General features: G+C 41.5%; 1 protein-coding gene and 1 non-coding gene across 2 annotated transcripts in view; both read left to right on the top strand.

The window, feature by feature from the left end:
* nt5e (5'-nucleotidase, ecto (CD73)) overlaps positions 1-17,036 on the top strand; it is a 30,073-nt gene that overhangs the window by 2,484 nt on the left and 10,553 nt on the right. The window contains exons 2-7 of the mRNA XM_088355017.1: positions 2,709-2,928; positions 7,009-7,197; positions 10,166-10,363; positions 10,464-10,618; positions 15,176-15,284; positions 15,369-15,518. Coding sequence (XP_088211143.1) covers positions 2,709-2,928; positions 7,009-7,197; positions 10,166-10,363; positions 10,464-10,618; positions 15,176-15,284; positions 15,369-15,518 — 1,021 coding nt within the window. The remainder of the gene's footprint in view (positions 1-2,708; positions 2,929-7,008; positions 7,198-10,165; positions 10,364-10,463; positions 10,619-15,175; positions 15,285-15,368; positions 15,519-17,036) is intronic.
* Positions 12,205-12,277, top strand: trnak-uuu (transfer RNA lysine (anticodon UUU)). The gene has a single exon. It is a non-coding gene; the product is annotated as a tRNA-Lys (tRNA).

The raw sequence follows: 17,036 nt of genomic DNA, 5'->3' as shown, positions 1-17,036 counted from the left end.
CTTGCTGCTCCTCTTAACCAGTTCTAAATATATTTAATCGGCTGATTGAATGAACAAAAAAGCCGATACCGATTTCCGTCAAATTCCCAAATATCGGTGCTGATAATCGGTCGACCTCTAGTCTCCATAAATACACTCGTAAGATTGAAAATTACAAATGTCACAGATATATTTGTGAATCTGCAAAACACATGATTTACACCGGACTTTTTCTTTTAATGGTACCAAAAAAATGGAAAATTGGCTTTGAAAGTCATTTTAAAGAGCTTAAATTTTGAAAAAGGTGTACAAACCCTGCATATCATTTTCCATTATCAAACATCTTTGATAAAGCACCCGGGGGCCACTTGTTAGCGCCAAAAGAGCCACTTGTTCTTGACAAAAAATTGAGCTCCATGGACAGCCCCAAGTGTTCCTGAAAACAGTGAATGGGGGAAGAGATTGGTTTCGAATGAATGCAAAGGGACCCCAGGCATGGCCCAGACTCGCTATGCCGATGCTAATGCGCTGTTCACAGGCTGAAATGAGATACAGATTTCAGGCATGTCCAAAGTCCGCCCCAGGGGCTAGTAACGGCCCGTTATCAAATTTGTACTGGCCCGCCGCCTCTGTCATCAAATCAATAATATGTGGCCCACCAGTATTGTTGACCGCAGTCTAAAATTCTTTTGTAACAAAAATAAATTCACCATCTCACCAGATGATGGCAGTAGCCCTTTTGGCCACCTTGCCCTTGGCTTTCTGTGAGAGTTTTTGTCACAGACCAGAAACGGACACAGGACTCAATAGCGCACGTTTCTCAGTTTTTATTTGAAAAGAGAGGGAGAGTAAGGCTTGCTTGCTTGATCCGAGGACTGACGGACAACAGGAGCAAGCGAGGCTGGAGTGACACTTCCGTGTCGGACGGAGACAGACGGGAATAGTGAGTCGTTGGCCGGGGCTGGAGATCAAAGGCGATGTCGTGTTCGTAAGTGAGGTCGTTAGCAGGAGGCAGGCAGGTAACGGGGCAAAACACGTCAGGTAACAGGAGACAGGCAGAACGGGCGTAATCAGGTCCAGAAACAGGTCAATAACGAAGATCAGGGCAGGAAAAGGCTTAGTACAAACGGAGTCGGACGAGAAAGCTCACTGAGCGGAATGCAAGAGTTCGCAACGATTTGACAGCCACCAAGAGGAAGCCGGGGGTTTAAAAAGGGAGTGTCCACCAATCAGCTGTCCAGGCTGTTGGCGCCAATCAAGCCGCCGCAGGTGCTCCAAATTGGCAATCACGACAGTTTTAGCCAACCACATTTCCGACATGGCGGCTGAAAATAAAACAAAAAGGATATTTGACTATGAGGGCTGAAGATCATTGAAAAGTCTTAAAAAACATTATTCTAAAAATAAGGCCTTAATTGGCATTAGAATATCTTAAATCACAGTATCAAAAGTCTTAAAAATCCTAATATCCATAAGATGTATATTTGTTTGAACTAAAAAGGTTCAGTAAAAAAGTAATTTTTTCATGATTCATGATAAAAAAAATGCTAATAAATGTAGCAGAAGAGTTTTATGGAATAAGCAGTTATCTACCAGTTTTGACTGATGATCCATGATGTAAGGTAAACATTCTTTTTGTTAACTGTTTTCTGTGTCTAAAACATTGGAGAGTGCAGTGTTTTCCAAGTGGAAAATTTTCAACTGGACCCAAATGTAATTTAGAAAATAGTAAAAGTAAACATTTGTTTAAAGTTGCCGCTAATATATTTAATGATTTTTGGTTTGTTTGTTTCAATCCTGATTTGGGTTTTTTTTTGTCGATTTAAAAGGCATTAAAGTAGTCTTAAATAGCCTTGAATTCGACTTCCTTTTTGTAAAAGCCTCTCTGGGGACAGACATTGAGAATTTCGCTTTGGCTAAAATGTTATAGTATGTTGACGGAGCATACTTGTCCCTTTTCAAATAAACAAAACTTAAACTGTAGGAATCCTGGGAAGTTGGAATATTTTTTTACTGAAATCTGAAACAACTGCCTAATTTCCCAAGACACTAGCTTTTTTCAAAGTATATAATATCGAGAGCAAGCAGTTCATGCTGTCCCCTGCCCACTGCCCATAGATAGCTAGGGATGGGCTCCATCACCCCCACAACCTTACTGAGGATAAGCTGTGCAGATAACGGAAAAATGGATACTATCAAGAGGCACTGCCAGATAAAACATGGAGACTGGAAACAAAAGGTGTGAAAAGGTGAAGCAACTGTAAGCTGTTTTAACGGCACAGCAGCGCTTTCTCACGAGATCCTGCGAGTCAAATGAAAATGCAACAAAGGCGAAAGGGTGATTTTATTAAACACTGTTCAAAGAATTCCAGGCTGAATAGTCGACCCTAACACATTTTCATTTTACCTTTATCTGTCGCGCTTTCTGAAAAGTTTGGACACCCCTGCCTCATTTAAACATTAACCCCCGCACCGCACCTTGTTCTCTCGCGCCTTTGGGTCTTGTTTGTACATCAGTGAGTATTTGTTGTCGGAGGAATGTTCAGCAACAGCCGAACTACAGCTTTGATCGCCATTTTTCGAAAATCAATCGCAACAATGAGATCAACGTACACCCATCCAATATGGCCGCCTTACTCAAGCCCCTGGATGTAGATGACGTGACGGGATCTATAAATTTAAAATGAGAATGCCATCTCGTGGCTTGTTTTTGGGATCTTGTGTAACAGGCTTTTGGGAACCACGAGTTTGACAATGGAGTGCAAGGTTTGGTGGCACCTTTCCTGAAGAACATTAATTGCACCGTGGTCAGTGCCAACATCAAACCGGACCAGACTCTGGCTAACTTCAGTCGGTATTACCGGTCCCACGCGATCTTCGACGTGGGTTCGGATAAAGTGGCTGTGGTGGGGTACACAACCTCCGAGACCCCCTTCTTGTCAATGCCAGGTAAATAGTTATAATAATTGTTATAGTATTGCTTTTGGAAACAATGATTTGAGGTAAGACAGTTCCTTTCAAGGACACATCTCTACCATTTGTTTTTTTTTCCTTGTGAAAGAGGAAGTTGCCGTTACCTCATTTAACCACAGCCCAAAAGACTAAAAACTGTCAGTATATGTACTGTGAACGCACCGTGCAATGAGCAGATGTACTCATGGTGATATAAAAGCATCGGTGTGCAGTCAGTAGAGGCAGGTGAGGCTTTTTTTTTTAACTGCTGAATTTTGATATATACAGACGCTGCCCTACTTACGAACGAGATGTGATCCGGACGATTGTTCGTAAGTTGAATTTGTTCGTAATTTCCTACCAGATTTATACTGGCTGAATAAATAAATACAATACAATAGAACAATACATTTCTGTGCTATATTTTGTATGTTTAAGGTTTATATAAGTATGTTTAAGGCTTGTATAAGTAACCAGTGTTGTTTCGTACTAAAAAAATAAACATTTCATGAGATAATATGCTCTATAGAGATAAAGTTAAGTTTAACTTACTTTTGGAAGATAAGCTTCAACAGTTAGGCTACTTGCTCATCCCTGATAAAGAGTGGCCGAAAAAAAGCGATCCAACCATTTTCTCAACTGCATCAAGCTTCCATATTCCACTTGACTAGTAAACGATTAGTAAATAATAGGATGATTTGTGTTTTTTTCCCCTTACATTTAGCATGAAGTTGATTTAATTATGTGGCAAATGAAAAAAAACATAAGAAAAATGAGTACAATAACAAAAACATCTGTTATTGAAAATACTCCGGAATCGTACAGAAAATAACTAAAATGGCACCAAAACCAACTAGGCAAGGTGGCCAGTCAGTAGAGACATAAATACGTGAATAAACCTTTGTCCATTTTTTGGACAAACATAAATTTAAAAAAAAAAAATGATCCCTGTGAAGCAAAAAGTGGCACATTAGCAGCAGTAGAACAGTACAACCAAGTAGTACTCAACAATTCTCAACAGTTTGAAATCAAACAGCTTTAACAACTAACATTTGTGCTACAGACTGCGTACATTTAGTTTAAAGTCAGGCGCAGTTTGGCATGATGCTCAAACTATCTTTCAGTAAAATATATGTGGGTGAAATGTACAATTCATGTGATTAAAACCGTACTGGATTAAACAATAATTGAATCTGACTGAGGCGAGTCAGACTCGGTATCATTCAACTGTTGGACATGCTCTTTAAATGTTTTTGCGTCACCTATCTACCGCCATGATACGTAAGGGTCTGTCATGCAAACTTTGCAGGTAGTCTTGTTATTGGTTGCCTCCAGGCTCAAATGCTCCCAAACATTTTTAGAAGTTTTAGTACGCGCAGTTGATGGCAAGTCAAGCCAATCCAGTATTTATCGAAGCCTCTATCCAAAAAGAACAGTGTGTAATGTATTACTGTGCTGAGCATCTGGACGCCGTGCCGATTTTGAAACAGAGGCTGCAGCTGCTCTAACTACTGAAGAATCCTTTCCATTTATGGGACAGCTGCTTAGACCCTTAATCGAGGGCTAACATTATTAAAGCAAGCTGTTGCGCTTAAGATTTATCCCTTCAGAAATACATTATTGCTTATTTTCCAGATTATTTTTAATGTCTTAAAATATTTCTGTAGTTAAATAATACAAGATATCTATTAATAATTTGTATCTAATATATATGTCAGAACAGGAACAGGAGGAGGACCCAGATGAAAAACGTTTCTCACAAAAGCTTTATTTTACGGGAATGGGGCAGTCATGCACGTTAACACAAATGCCAGTGGTTCGGCGATCGCTGGGCGGAAGAAGTAAGGCAGAAGTCTGGCGTGAAACAACAGGAAGCCAAAGGCCGAGAGATCGATACCAGTTACCTGAGCAGATACCGGACAGATGGGATCGATACGGGACAGGACGGGACAGCAGGATTGATATCAGATACAGGGGACTGGAGACAGATATCAGACAGGACGAGACAGACGGGATCGATACCAGACACTGGAGACAGGAGTTCGATATCAAACAGGATGAGATGGACGGGGACAATACCCGATACTGGAGATTGTAGCAAGGTATCAAACAGGGCAAGACAGACGGTTTCGATACCAAACAGAATGAGATAGATGGGAACGATACCAGACACTGGAGACTGGAGACCAATATCGAACAGGACGAGATAGACGGGAACGATACCCGATACTGGAGATTGTAGCAAGGTATCAGACAGGACGAGACGGACAGGATTGATACCAAACAGGATAACCAAACAGGATACCGGACAGAGTCAAAACACACGTCTTGCGGATGCAGAGGTTCGTTGACGGACTGACAAAGGGTGAGTGAGAGCACTGAGCTTAAATAGGAGGGAAGCTAATCAGTCAACAAGCCACAGCTAGCGCCACATATATATATATATATATATATATATATATATATATATATGTGTATATATATATATATATATATATACAGTGGGACCTCGCTACTTCGCGATTCCACGTTCGCGGGTTCAGAGCTTTGCAGGTCTAAAAAATAATAATAATAAACTAAAATAATTAAAAAATATATATATATATTTTTTTAAGCATTTTTAATCCTACTTCGCGGATTTTCACTTTTCGCAGGTGGTTTTGGTCCCTATTAACCGGGTCTAAAAAATAATAATAATAAAATAAAATAATTAGAAAATAATAATAATAATAATTTTTTTAAGCATTTTTGAAGGGGCGCCGCTACTTCGCGGATTTTCGCTTTTCGTGGGTGGTTTTTGGTCCCCATTAACCGGGTCTAAAAAATAATAATGATAAAATAAATTAATAAAAAAAATATATAATAATAATGATATTTTTTTTAATTTAATTTTGTTTTTTAAGCATTTTTGAAGGGGCGTCGCTACTTCGCAGATTTTCACTTTTCGCGGGTGGTTTTGGTCCCCATTAACCGCGATAACCGAGGGATTACTATATATATACCCAGGTTTGATTCCTGTTGCATTTAATGTTGTGCGATTGTATTCAGACTGATCAATCATTGCACAAATAAGGTTATGTACTAGTCAAGTCAAGTCATGTTCATTTGTATAGCCCTTAATCACAAAGAGTCTCAAAGAGCTGCACAGACCACAGATTATTGCAAACCACAGACTATTGTTACACCATCCCCTGATCTTGTCACGCGACCGGACCAGATCGGAGGCAGGAGGCAGGAAGGGTGAACTCATTCGCGTTAACGATCAGTTACTTTTATTAAGGAAATAAAAGTCGTCCAACACTCAGGGACAAAAACAAAAACAGGCTTACAGGCAAACAGGAACTCAGACTAGGAATACCCACAAAACAGGCTTTTACTCAGAACGGGCAAGTACAGGTTTCCTCAAGACAAATAGAACAGAATGATGCAAAGTAATGCAATGAACCCGCAACCGGCAATCCCCAAAACCCGCCCTTAAGAAGCACACACGCAAATTAGAAAATCTGCTATAGCCGGTGCCAAGGGGGCGGGGCAGCCGGTCGCCACGGCGACCATGCTGGACATGACAGATCTAAAACCTACATGAGGGCAAATAATACACAGATATTTTCACCATGAAATATAGGTTATTCATATGCTATAGGATAGAAGTACCGTAAAACGATGTTTATAACATGCGGCTAAATTCTTTTTTTAGATCAAAAAAGAAAAATGTGCATTATGCGCAAATAGTTAAGGTGGATATTTCTTTTCATGTATAAATTGGCTTAAAGTCTGGTAAATATGGTGCAATTTTTTTTTGACTTCTGATTCAATTCCAATAAGACATTAACCTGGATCGATCCGACCCTGAGGGATTTTATCGGGAACCGATACTGAAATGGGATCGGTAAATCCCTAATGTGGCTCATACAGCGTCAAAAACAGCTAATTGTGTATTCAGCCGTCGAAATAGTCTGTCACATTCTGCGGTAGCAACATGGTCTAATTTCTCAATGGACTTTTGAATAGCTCCGGGCTGTTGATATTTCCTGTATAACCTTCTGCGTTCTTCCGCCTTCTGATTTGCTGATTTAGGGCCGCACCTAAAGTTTGAAGATGAGGTTGCGTCCCTGCAGGTGGAAGTCGACAAGTTGCAAGCGCTCGGTTTTAACAAGATCATCGCTTTGGGACATTCGGGATTCGACGTGGATCAGAAAATCGCTAAGCGAGTCAGAGGGATCGACGTTGTCATTGGAGGACATACCAACACTTTTCTATACACGGGTAATTATTTGGCCTTTTATCTTACGTACAGTACGTCACAAAAGTGAGTACACCCATCAAATGTCTGCAGAGATTTTATTATAATGTTTAATAGACGTCACTGAAGAAACATTGCTTAGACACTATGAAAAGAAGTCTGTTAACAAAGGCATTGGCCTACTTGAAAGATATCCTGTGGTCTGATGAGACAAAGATTAATTTATTTGGATCAGATGGTGTGAAGCATGTGTGGTGGCAACCAAATGAGGAGTACAAACATTTTCGTATTGTTCCTAAAGTCGAGCATGGTGTTGGGAACGTCATGGTTTGGGGCTGCATGGGTGCAACTGGAATTGGGGAGTTGTGTTTCATTAAGGGAAACACAAACTCAAGTATGTACTGTGGAATACTGGAGAAGAAAATGATCCCCTCCCTCCAGAAACTGTGTGTTGTAGGGAAATGTTCCAGACCGGAAATGACCCCAAATTGTCACAGACCAGAAACGGACACAGGACCCAATAGCACTCGTTTTCTCAGTCTTTATTAATAAAGCGGGAGAGCAGGGCTTGCTTCCAAGATTCGATGGCTGACGGACAAGGGGAGCGGGTGATGCGGAAGTGGCATTTCCGTGTCTAGCGAGGAAGATCGGAGACTTCGGAAGCGAGGTTGATAACAGGAGGCAGGCAGGTAACGGGGCAAAACAGGTCAGGTAACAGGCAGGCAGAACAGGGCAAAGTCAGGTCCGGAAACAGGTTAGAAACGAAGAGAAGCAAGGCAGGAACAGAGTCAGACGAAAAGGCTTACTGAGCTGGTGGCAATAGTTCGCATATCGATCTGACGGCTTCCTCTTGGAATCCGAGGGTTTAAAAAGAGAGCATCAGCCAATCAGCTGTTCAGGCTGAAACAGTCGCAGGTGCTCTCAATCGGTAATCATGACACAAATACACTTTAAAGATTATCAGGCTTTTTTAAAGGAGCTAAGGGTAAAGGGGGTGGACTGGCCAAGCATGTCCTCGGATCTAAATCCAATAGAACATCTTTGCCGCATCCTCAAGCGTTTGGTGGAGGAGCATAAGATCTTGAATATGCCCCAGCTTAGTCATGTTGTCACGAAGGAGTGGAAGAGCATTCCAGTGGCAATTTGTGAGGCTCTGGGGAAATCCATGGCCAGGAGGATTAAAGTAGCTCTGCAAATCATGGTGGCCCACACAAAATATAGGATATTAAAATAGGAAGTTTTACTTTCATATCAGTTATACGGTCAATAGATGGGTCAAGCTAATAATTAAGCTTGTTGTTATTATAAGGATTATCAAGACTATTATTTTTGTTGTCGTTACTGTTATTATCATTGTCATCAACTATATGACTATTCTTATTGTCATTGTTATTATATTGCTGTCACCATTAAATTATACAAAGTCATTACAATCTAGATCTATATTTATAATCAAACCAATGAGGTGAAGAAATATGTTGGTGATGATGGTGAAAACTAAATAAATGGAGATACAATCACATGGAGATAATTTTAAATATGAACACAAAAAGGACATTCCTGCACATTTCGTAGTTAGGTCAGACAAGTGGGAGTTTTGATGCTGGGGGTATCTGGTTCAAGCTCCCCTACCTTGTCTTTTTAATGCAAAGAGTAGGACACTCAAGAATGGCGGTCCTGCTGCCTGTTGGTGGACTCCATAAGGCAGCAGGTCCAAAGACACTTTGTATGACGGGAAACACACACCACGGAGCAGACCCTCGTCACCATGAGCACCAATGGGAATTGTTATTTTAGTAGATACTCTTACTATATAGGCTGCTGAGAATGGATCAGGACAGCAATGATAATGATGATGACGTTGAGAAAAGTAGTGGTGTTGATGAAGGTAATGACGGATTGACTGCATCCACAAAACTTATGTAATGTAGTTATATGTAAATACACAGGATATTTAGCTAGAAGACACAATTATTAAGGAAGTGGGGTAGGATCAAATGAGCATATGCTTCTTCCTATTGTTTTCAGACATGTTACTGTCCCGGTTGCCATGGCGCCCAATTGGCCCCGCCCATGTGGCGCCAGCTGCAGCTTGTTGACAGATTGGATCCCTGTCAGTATTTAAACTCTGCCTTGTCAGTCCCCTTTTGTCTGTCCGTCTGCGAATTACTGTTTTTACACGGCAAGCCCTGTTTCGCCTGTCCCCCTTTTTGCTCCTGTTTTTTTCCCGCTATGATCTGTTTCGATCTCGACCACATCTCCTCTCCCGTCCCGAATTACGACCTGTTTTGATCTCAACCACCTCTGTTCTGCCGTCCCGAATAACGACCCGTTTTTGATCTCGACCACGTCTACTGTCCTGGCTTTCGACTTGCTTCCGATCCTGACCCAATTTGGCTCTCTTATCCCGGCTACTGACCTGTTTTTTCCGCTCCCGACACCGCCATTGTTTGTCACGGAAGTGCCACTTCCGCGTTCAGAGCGACCTGCTCCCGGTGACCAGCGATCACCGTATCGTGTGTGCAATCCTTTCCCTTCTTCCCAACAAAACTGAAAAACGTTACGCGAGTGGGTCCTGTTTCCGTTCTGGTCCCGACAGTTACATTCACATTGTTTTGGTTCTTTGACTTGTTGTTTTATTTTTGTTTAAACATGTTCGAAATAAAGTTTCATTCATTCATTCATACTTATGCATTTTTGGGCTGGTGCGACTTACAGTCTGGAGAATATGGTAACTTATCTATTTTCCCCCTAGCATGTTGTTTATATTCCTTGTCATTTGGATTGTTTATACTGTGTGTTTATAATGCCAATGCAACATTTCTTTGGAATATTTATAGAGTTGTAAATTCTTGTGTAACTTGCTTGCTCTTAATGTGGTCATGTTCTCAATTTCCTGGCACATTCCACAAACAAGCTCCTTAAGTTGAGACTTGCCCTTGCATGTGAGTGTGATCATCAACGCTTATTTGCACATACGTGCCCCCTTAGGACCCGCTCCATCTACCGAAGTGCCAGCAGGTCCTTACCCGTTCATGGTACGATCCGACGACGGCAGGAATGTCCCGGTGGTACAGGCCTACGCCTTCGGAAAATACCTGGGCTATCTGAAGGTCACTTTCGACCGGGACGGGAATGTTGTCAAGGCGGTCGGAAACCCGATTCTGATGGACAGCAGCGTACCTCAAGGTAGACGCCAATAACTGCCCACGCGCGTGGGTTGAGATGAGAACACAGTATTTTGAAAACTCTCACCGGCGATGCAAAATTTGTTTTCTCTGCCCTCCAGATCCCCAAATCCTCGCCGATGTGGAGGAGTGGAAGGAGCAGTTGGCCGAATACTCGAAACAATACGTGGGCCAGACGTTGGTTTACCTGAACGGTACATTCCAGGAGTGCCGCTTTCGGGAATGTAACATCGGAAACATGATTTGTGACGCCATGGTAAAACATCATAACTTTCTGTAAACTGTCAGCCAAACAAACCGCATAATTACAACGGGGATTAAATATTTATTCGTCGGCTTTGAAACTCACCTCAGTTCCAGCTTGTGGCGTGCAAGGCTTGTCGGTACTTGTACGATTTGTGTTGGCAGAGGTAAGGAAGGTAATCACCTAATAAGAGTTGGGCCAATAAACAATAGTTATTGCTACGTCGGAACATAACCGCAATTCTAAATCGATTTTTCAGTAACTGTAACTTTCCTTTCAGTTTAACCATCATGTTGTCCTAGGAATTGGCAGCGCTAACAGGTCAATTTGGAGCCGGGGTCTTATTCAGTCCTGACCACCAAAAAGAAAGAAAGATGACTCAATAGAGTCAATACATCTTAACAAACCATAACCAAAACCATACGTTCCCATTATTTTTTGATTTTATGGCCCCTGAGACACATCAGTTATTACATTGAATAACCTTGGAATGGGTCACTGGAGACCAAAACACAACAATGAGTACCGTATTTTCTGCACTATAAGGTGCAACTCCTAAAATAGTCTTTTGTCATATATATTTTATACATAAGGCACACCCACCGGACTATAAGGCACATGAAATTAAACTACAGTAAAAGCTAAAATGTTCATTCGTGTTTAACACTTTATACACTTACCTCATCTAAACGTGAAATGATTTATCACTCGAAAATATAGCTGATCACATTTACACATGGCAGCGCGGCGGCGCAGTGGTTAGCGCGTGTGCGGCACAGTTCTGAGGTCGTGGGAACCTCCTGCGTGGGTTCAAATCCAGCTCCCGGCTTAAATGTGCAGAGTTTGTATGTTCTCCCCGTGCTTGCGTGGGTTTCCTCCGGGCACTCCGGTTTCCTCCCGTTTTCCAAAGACATGCATTTCAGGTGAATTGTCTGGTCCAAATTGTCCCTAGGTGTGACTGAGCGAGTGAGTTGTCTGTCCCCGTGTGCCCTGCGATTGGCTGGCAACCAGTTCAGGGTGTCCCCTGCCCACTGCCCGATGATTGCTGGGATGGGCTCCAGCACCCCCGCGACCCTACTGAGGATAAGCGGTGCAGCTGATGAGATGAGACGAGATGACATTTACACATTGCAAGTAATGGGAAACGAACCTGGTTCGCGGCGGTGAGGGTTCCTAAACTTATCCACTAGATCAGTGTTTCTCAACTGGTGGGTCGTAACCCAAAAGTGAGTCGCCGGACAGTTTTCAGTGAATCCCAGACCCGATTTCAGTGGATTGTGTTGGCGCTCTCCCTGTCATGACCCGCGTTCAAATCCCGTTGCATACAATGTTTTGTGATTTTGTCAGCATTGTTAGTGATTGATCAATGATTGCACAAAAAATGGTAGTAAACCGTAAAACCTTGTGCAGTAATGACACCAATATAAGGCGTACTTTCGAATTTCTGGACAGTCTGGGGGTTTTAGGTGTGCCTTGTAGTCCAGAAAATACGGTAAATCTTAAAACACAAACAGCCATGAGCAATAATTATGCAATGTTTTATTGAGATCCCTGACCGGTGAAGGGACTAGACTCTGGGAAAAGGGTTCAGTTGCAGAGCCTGAGTAGCTCAGTTGGTAGAGCATCAGACTTTTAATCTGAGGGTCCAGGGTTCAAGTCCCTGTTCAGGTGCACTTGTTTTCCAAAAACACAATTAGACCTCAGCTAAATTAAGACCAAGATTTTCATCAAAGTCCATAAATCTTCGTTAGAGCCTAGACAGTTTAGATGGTGGAGTATAAGACCTTTAATTTTGGAGTTCAGGGTTCATGTCCCTGTTCAAGCATTCTTATTACCAAAAAACCCAATTATTCCTGAAGATAATTTTTACGATATTCTTCATTGAGTTCTATTAATCTGATAAAGGGACTTAGTCAAAAACTGAACTCTAGGACAGATACATTGTTGGTGGAGCCTGTGTAGCTCAGTTGCTAGATTATCAAACTTTTTCTCTGGGGGTCCTGGGTCGAAGTCGAACGCTGATAATATAAACTGTTCGTCCCAGTATACAAAGGGCAGAGTCTCAACTGCAGTTTACAGTCAAAGTGTGCACCAACAGACCCTGTTTGGGCTGTACGTTCCTAGGGAATCCTTTATACGGAAGATCAATAAATAATGTGTTTACTTTTGAGACACTTAATGGCAAAAAACCCACAGAACAAACTGTAAACATCAAACAATGCTTGCCAAATGCACTGAGCAATTTGATTAGTAGGGGTGGCTGGATTTCTGCACACAAAAAAACGCTCCTCTTGCCCTCTCACATGGGCCTACTACAGTTTGTAGTTTTTGTGGGACATTTTAACTAAATCACTCTTCTTGCACCTTGTTTTGAAACTATTATTCATGAAAAAAAGGAAAGTGAAAATAAGCTTTCATGATTTTAAGTAGCTGTGGGAGGAAGACGATTTTAAAGTGTCATAGATATTGATATGGGACACATGCTCTGGCATTATTCTTGTTTCATATGTTTTATTTATTTAATCCGGTTAGGTAATTTGTGTGAAATAGAATGCACTAAAAAATTAGGTTTTGTCTGGAGTGCGGACTTCACGGTTTTGCTGAAGAATGTCTTAAAATATACAGTGGGGCTCCAATGAACATATATATTTACCGTAAATTCCGGACTATAGAGCGCACCTGATTATAAGCCGCACCCACCACATTTCAAGAGGGAAACCGATTTTGTACTTACACAAGCCGCACCTTAATACAAGCCGCATGCGCCCACATTAATAGGATGTGTCACAAACACCATATTAACCCAGACCGGACATTAAGTCCCGCGACTGAAATTCAATGTCCTTCATTAAAGTACACAGTCCAAGAATCACAGTCGGCAAAATGAATGAAAAATGATACCGGTACTTAAGGTTTGGTGCAGATCTGCAGAGTCCGGGTCCCGTTGAAAATAATCCAAGGAAAAAAAAACTATATTTCCAAAGGTAAGGGTGGGAAAAATATATATCCACTATTGTCCGCCGTGTCCACAAACACTCACCTTTACCGGTCCCCACTTCCCGTCACCCCGTGTTTGTTACGCCCCTTCTTTTTAATTTGCCCGTGCAAGACATATCAGAATAAGTGTCCAAAATAAATACAAATAAACACATTACAAAAATATACAGTTGCAAATACATATTATACATGGTTACACATATTTACAAAGAAAGACGATGCACCGAGAAAGTTTTCAAAGCTTTAATAATAATAATATAACTTTCATCCCAAACGGTGCCTCACAGGGCAGTTAATGGTAGCAACACGCTAGCAACATGCTCGCAAAACAGTAAACAGGTCTGTTAAAAAAAACATACCGTACTTGTAAAAATCACGGTAAACCGTCCTCATCTTCCTCCTTACAACTGAAGCCATCAAAGTAGTCTTCCTCAGTGTTGGAAAGAAACAGTGTCATATAGGCGTCGTCCCACGCTCCTGCAGCCTCACTCGTGCCTTCACTGTCGCTGGTGTCACCTCCTCTCTGTCACGCAGCAGACCGGCTTTTCAGAACCCGTTGGTGATGGTGGATTTTTTTGATGCTGCCCCACGCTGTCAGGATCCACTGGCAGACTTGCGAAAAAGTTGCCTTTCGCATGCGGCCAGTTTTAGTGAAGTTGCAGTCTTCCTCGGCGCATATATTCCACCGATCTAAATCTTACCTTTTGTACTCGAGCGCCGCTGGCGGCCATTAGAAAAATTACATAAATTGGCCGCATCACTGAATAAGCCGCATGGTTGAAAGTTTGGGGAAAAGGTAGCGGCTTATAGTCCGTAATTTACGGTATATGTATATATATGTATATATATATATATATATATATATATATATTCATATTATTGCTATTATTTTGTGTCAAAAATCATAGAGACCTTGTTGGGAGAGCCTGGATGGCTCAGTTGGTAGAGCATTCGTTTTTTTGATCTGAGGGTGAAGTGTTCAAGTCAGGCATTCTAAGTACCAAAAATACAGGCAGTCCTGAGCAAATTTTAGACAATATTCTTAATTGAGGTGCATATTGAGTGCTGGTATGGGGACTAGGCCAAAACTGAGTCACAGGACAACGAACCTATTAGAAGACGCCTGGTTGATAGAGAATCAGACTTAATTAAGGGTCCAGGGTTTGAGTCCCTGTTCAGGTGGTCTTGTTACCAAAAACACAAACGGTCCTGTGAAGTAAATAGAATTATTATTTTCCAGTCTGCAGCACGTTTTTGGTTAAACAAATTCTTGAGCTTGGAAAAAGTGTTTGTTCTTAGGTTTTATTGTATCACAGAGGATTTTACAAAACAAATAAAGGCTTTTGATTTACAGATTTCGCCTATCCCAGGTTCTTTTTGGAACGTAACCCCCGCGATAATCAGTACCCCCCAACTTCTAGTTCAAATTTGCACTACATTATTTACAGTGCAGATGCTTTGATTTGAATTGAAATTGTTAAGGCGATATTAAAAACGCTTTTTGTGCATCAGAGGAGAGTCGAAAAGCACGGTTTGAAAATCTCATATTTTTGGTGTGTTTTGTGATTTCAGGTCAACCACAATTTGAAAGAATCTAACGGGAAGCAGTGGAATCACGTGGCCGTATGCTTATTGAACAGCGGAGCCATTCGCTCTGCCATTGATGAACGCTACAAAAATGGTGAATTTGTCAAATTATTCTAGTCCTTTATAAGGTTTTGATGCAACTTTTTTATGTTTGTTTTTTGTGACTTTTGCCTCTCAGGTATAATAACAATGGAGGACATCCTCACCGTCTTTCCATTCGGACAAACAGTGGACTTGCTCCAGATTAAAGGCTCAACCCTTAAAAAAGCTTTCGAATATTCCATTGACCGATACGGAGGAATGCATGGCAAATTCTTGCAGGTGTCAGGTGATGCTCTTATTTCTCATTAACTAGCATTGTTCCAACAATCTCTGTTATTGGTTAACCATATGTCAAAGCCAAGGCCAAAAAGGTTTTTTTCGGCCCATGAGATTATCTTGACACATTATCGAATCATAGAACAGGAATTGATGCATGTTATTTTTTACTGTACAATTCTTCTCTTTGTTGAAAGAGTGGTTCCAGGGTTATAGATGTTGGCACTTTATGGTATTCAGTGTTGGGAATGACGCCATTACGTAACGGTTTCATTTTTTGATAATGGGGTGATCTGTTCTCTTTTCCCGCAGTTACAGACGGTCAATAGTGGTGCGTTACATGTGTGTCTTTGTGGTGTTTACGTCCTTTTTTATGCGTGTGTTTATGTACGTTTTTGTGTGTGTTTACGTACGTTTCTGCGGTGTTTACGTACGTTTTTGTGCGTGCATTAACATACACTTCTGTGTGTTGACGTACGCTTTTGTGTGTGTTTACGTACATATCTGCGGCGTTTACGTACGTTTTTGTGCGTGCGTTTGCATTCGTTTTTGTGTGTTGACGTACACTTTTGTGCAAGTTTACATATGTTTCTGCGGTGTTTACGTACGTTTTTGTGTGTTAAAGTACGCGTTTGCGCGGGTTTACGTACGTTTCAGAAGTGCTATTTTGTGCGTGTTTACATACGCGTCTGCGGTGTTTATGTTCGTTTTTTGTGTGTTAACGTACGCTTTTGTGCATGTTTACGTACGTTTCTCCGGTGTTTACGTACATTTTTGTGCGTGCGTTTACATACATTTTGTGTGTTGACGTACGCTTTTGTGCGTGTTTCTGTAAGATTTTGAGGTGTTTACGTACGTTTTTGTGTGTTAAAGTACGCGTTTGCGCGGGTTTACGTACGTTTCAGAAGTGCTATTTTGTGCGTGTTTACATACGCGTCTGCGGTGTTTACGTCCGTTTTTTGTGTGTTAACGTACGCTTTTGTGCGTGTTTACGTACGTTTCTCCTGTGTTTACGTACGTTTTTGTGTGTTGAAGTACTATTTTGTGCGTGTTTATGTACGCGTCTGCGGTGTTTACGTCCGTTTTTTGTGTGTTAACGTACGCTTTTGTGCATGTTTACGTACGTTTCTCCAGTGTTTACGTACATTTTTGTGCGTGCGTTTACATACATTTTGTGTGTTGACGTACGCTTTTGTGCGTGTTTCTGTAAGATTTTGAGGTGTTTACGTACGTTTTTGTGTGTTAAAGTACGCGTTTGCGCGGGTTTACGTACGTTTCAGAAGTGCTATTTTGTGCGTGTTTACATACGCGTCTGCGGTGTTTACGTCCGTTTTTTGTGTGTTAACGTACGCTTTTGTGCATGTTTACGTACGTTTCTCCGGCGTTTACGTACATTTTTGTGCGTGCGTTTACATACATTTTGTGTGTTGACGTACGCTTTTGTGCGTGTTTCTGTAAGATTTTGAGGTGTTTACGTACGTTTTTGTGTGTTAAAGTACGCGTTTGCGCGGGTTTACGTACGTTTCAG

This window comes from Urocampus carinirostris, chromosome 15 (genome assembly GCF_059441175.1).
Source record: "Urocampus carinirostris isolate Australia breed hairy pipefish chromosome 15, RoL_Ucar_1.0, whole genome shotgun sequence".
Classification (NCBI taxonomy): Eukaryota; Metazoa; Chordata; class Actinopteri; order Syngnathiformes; family Syngnathidae; genus Urocampus; species Urocampus carinirostris.
Note: the sequence above shows the minus strand (reverse complement) of the source record. Positions and strands in the feature narration are given on the sequence as shown.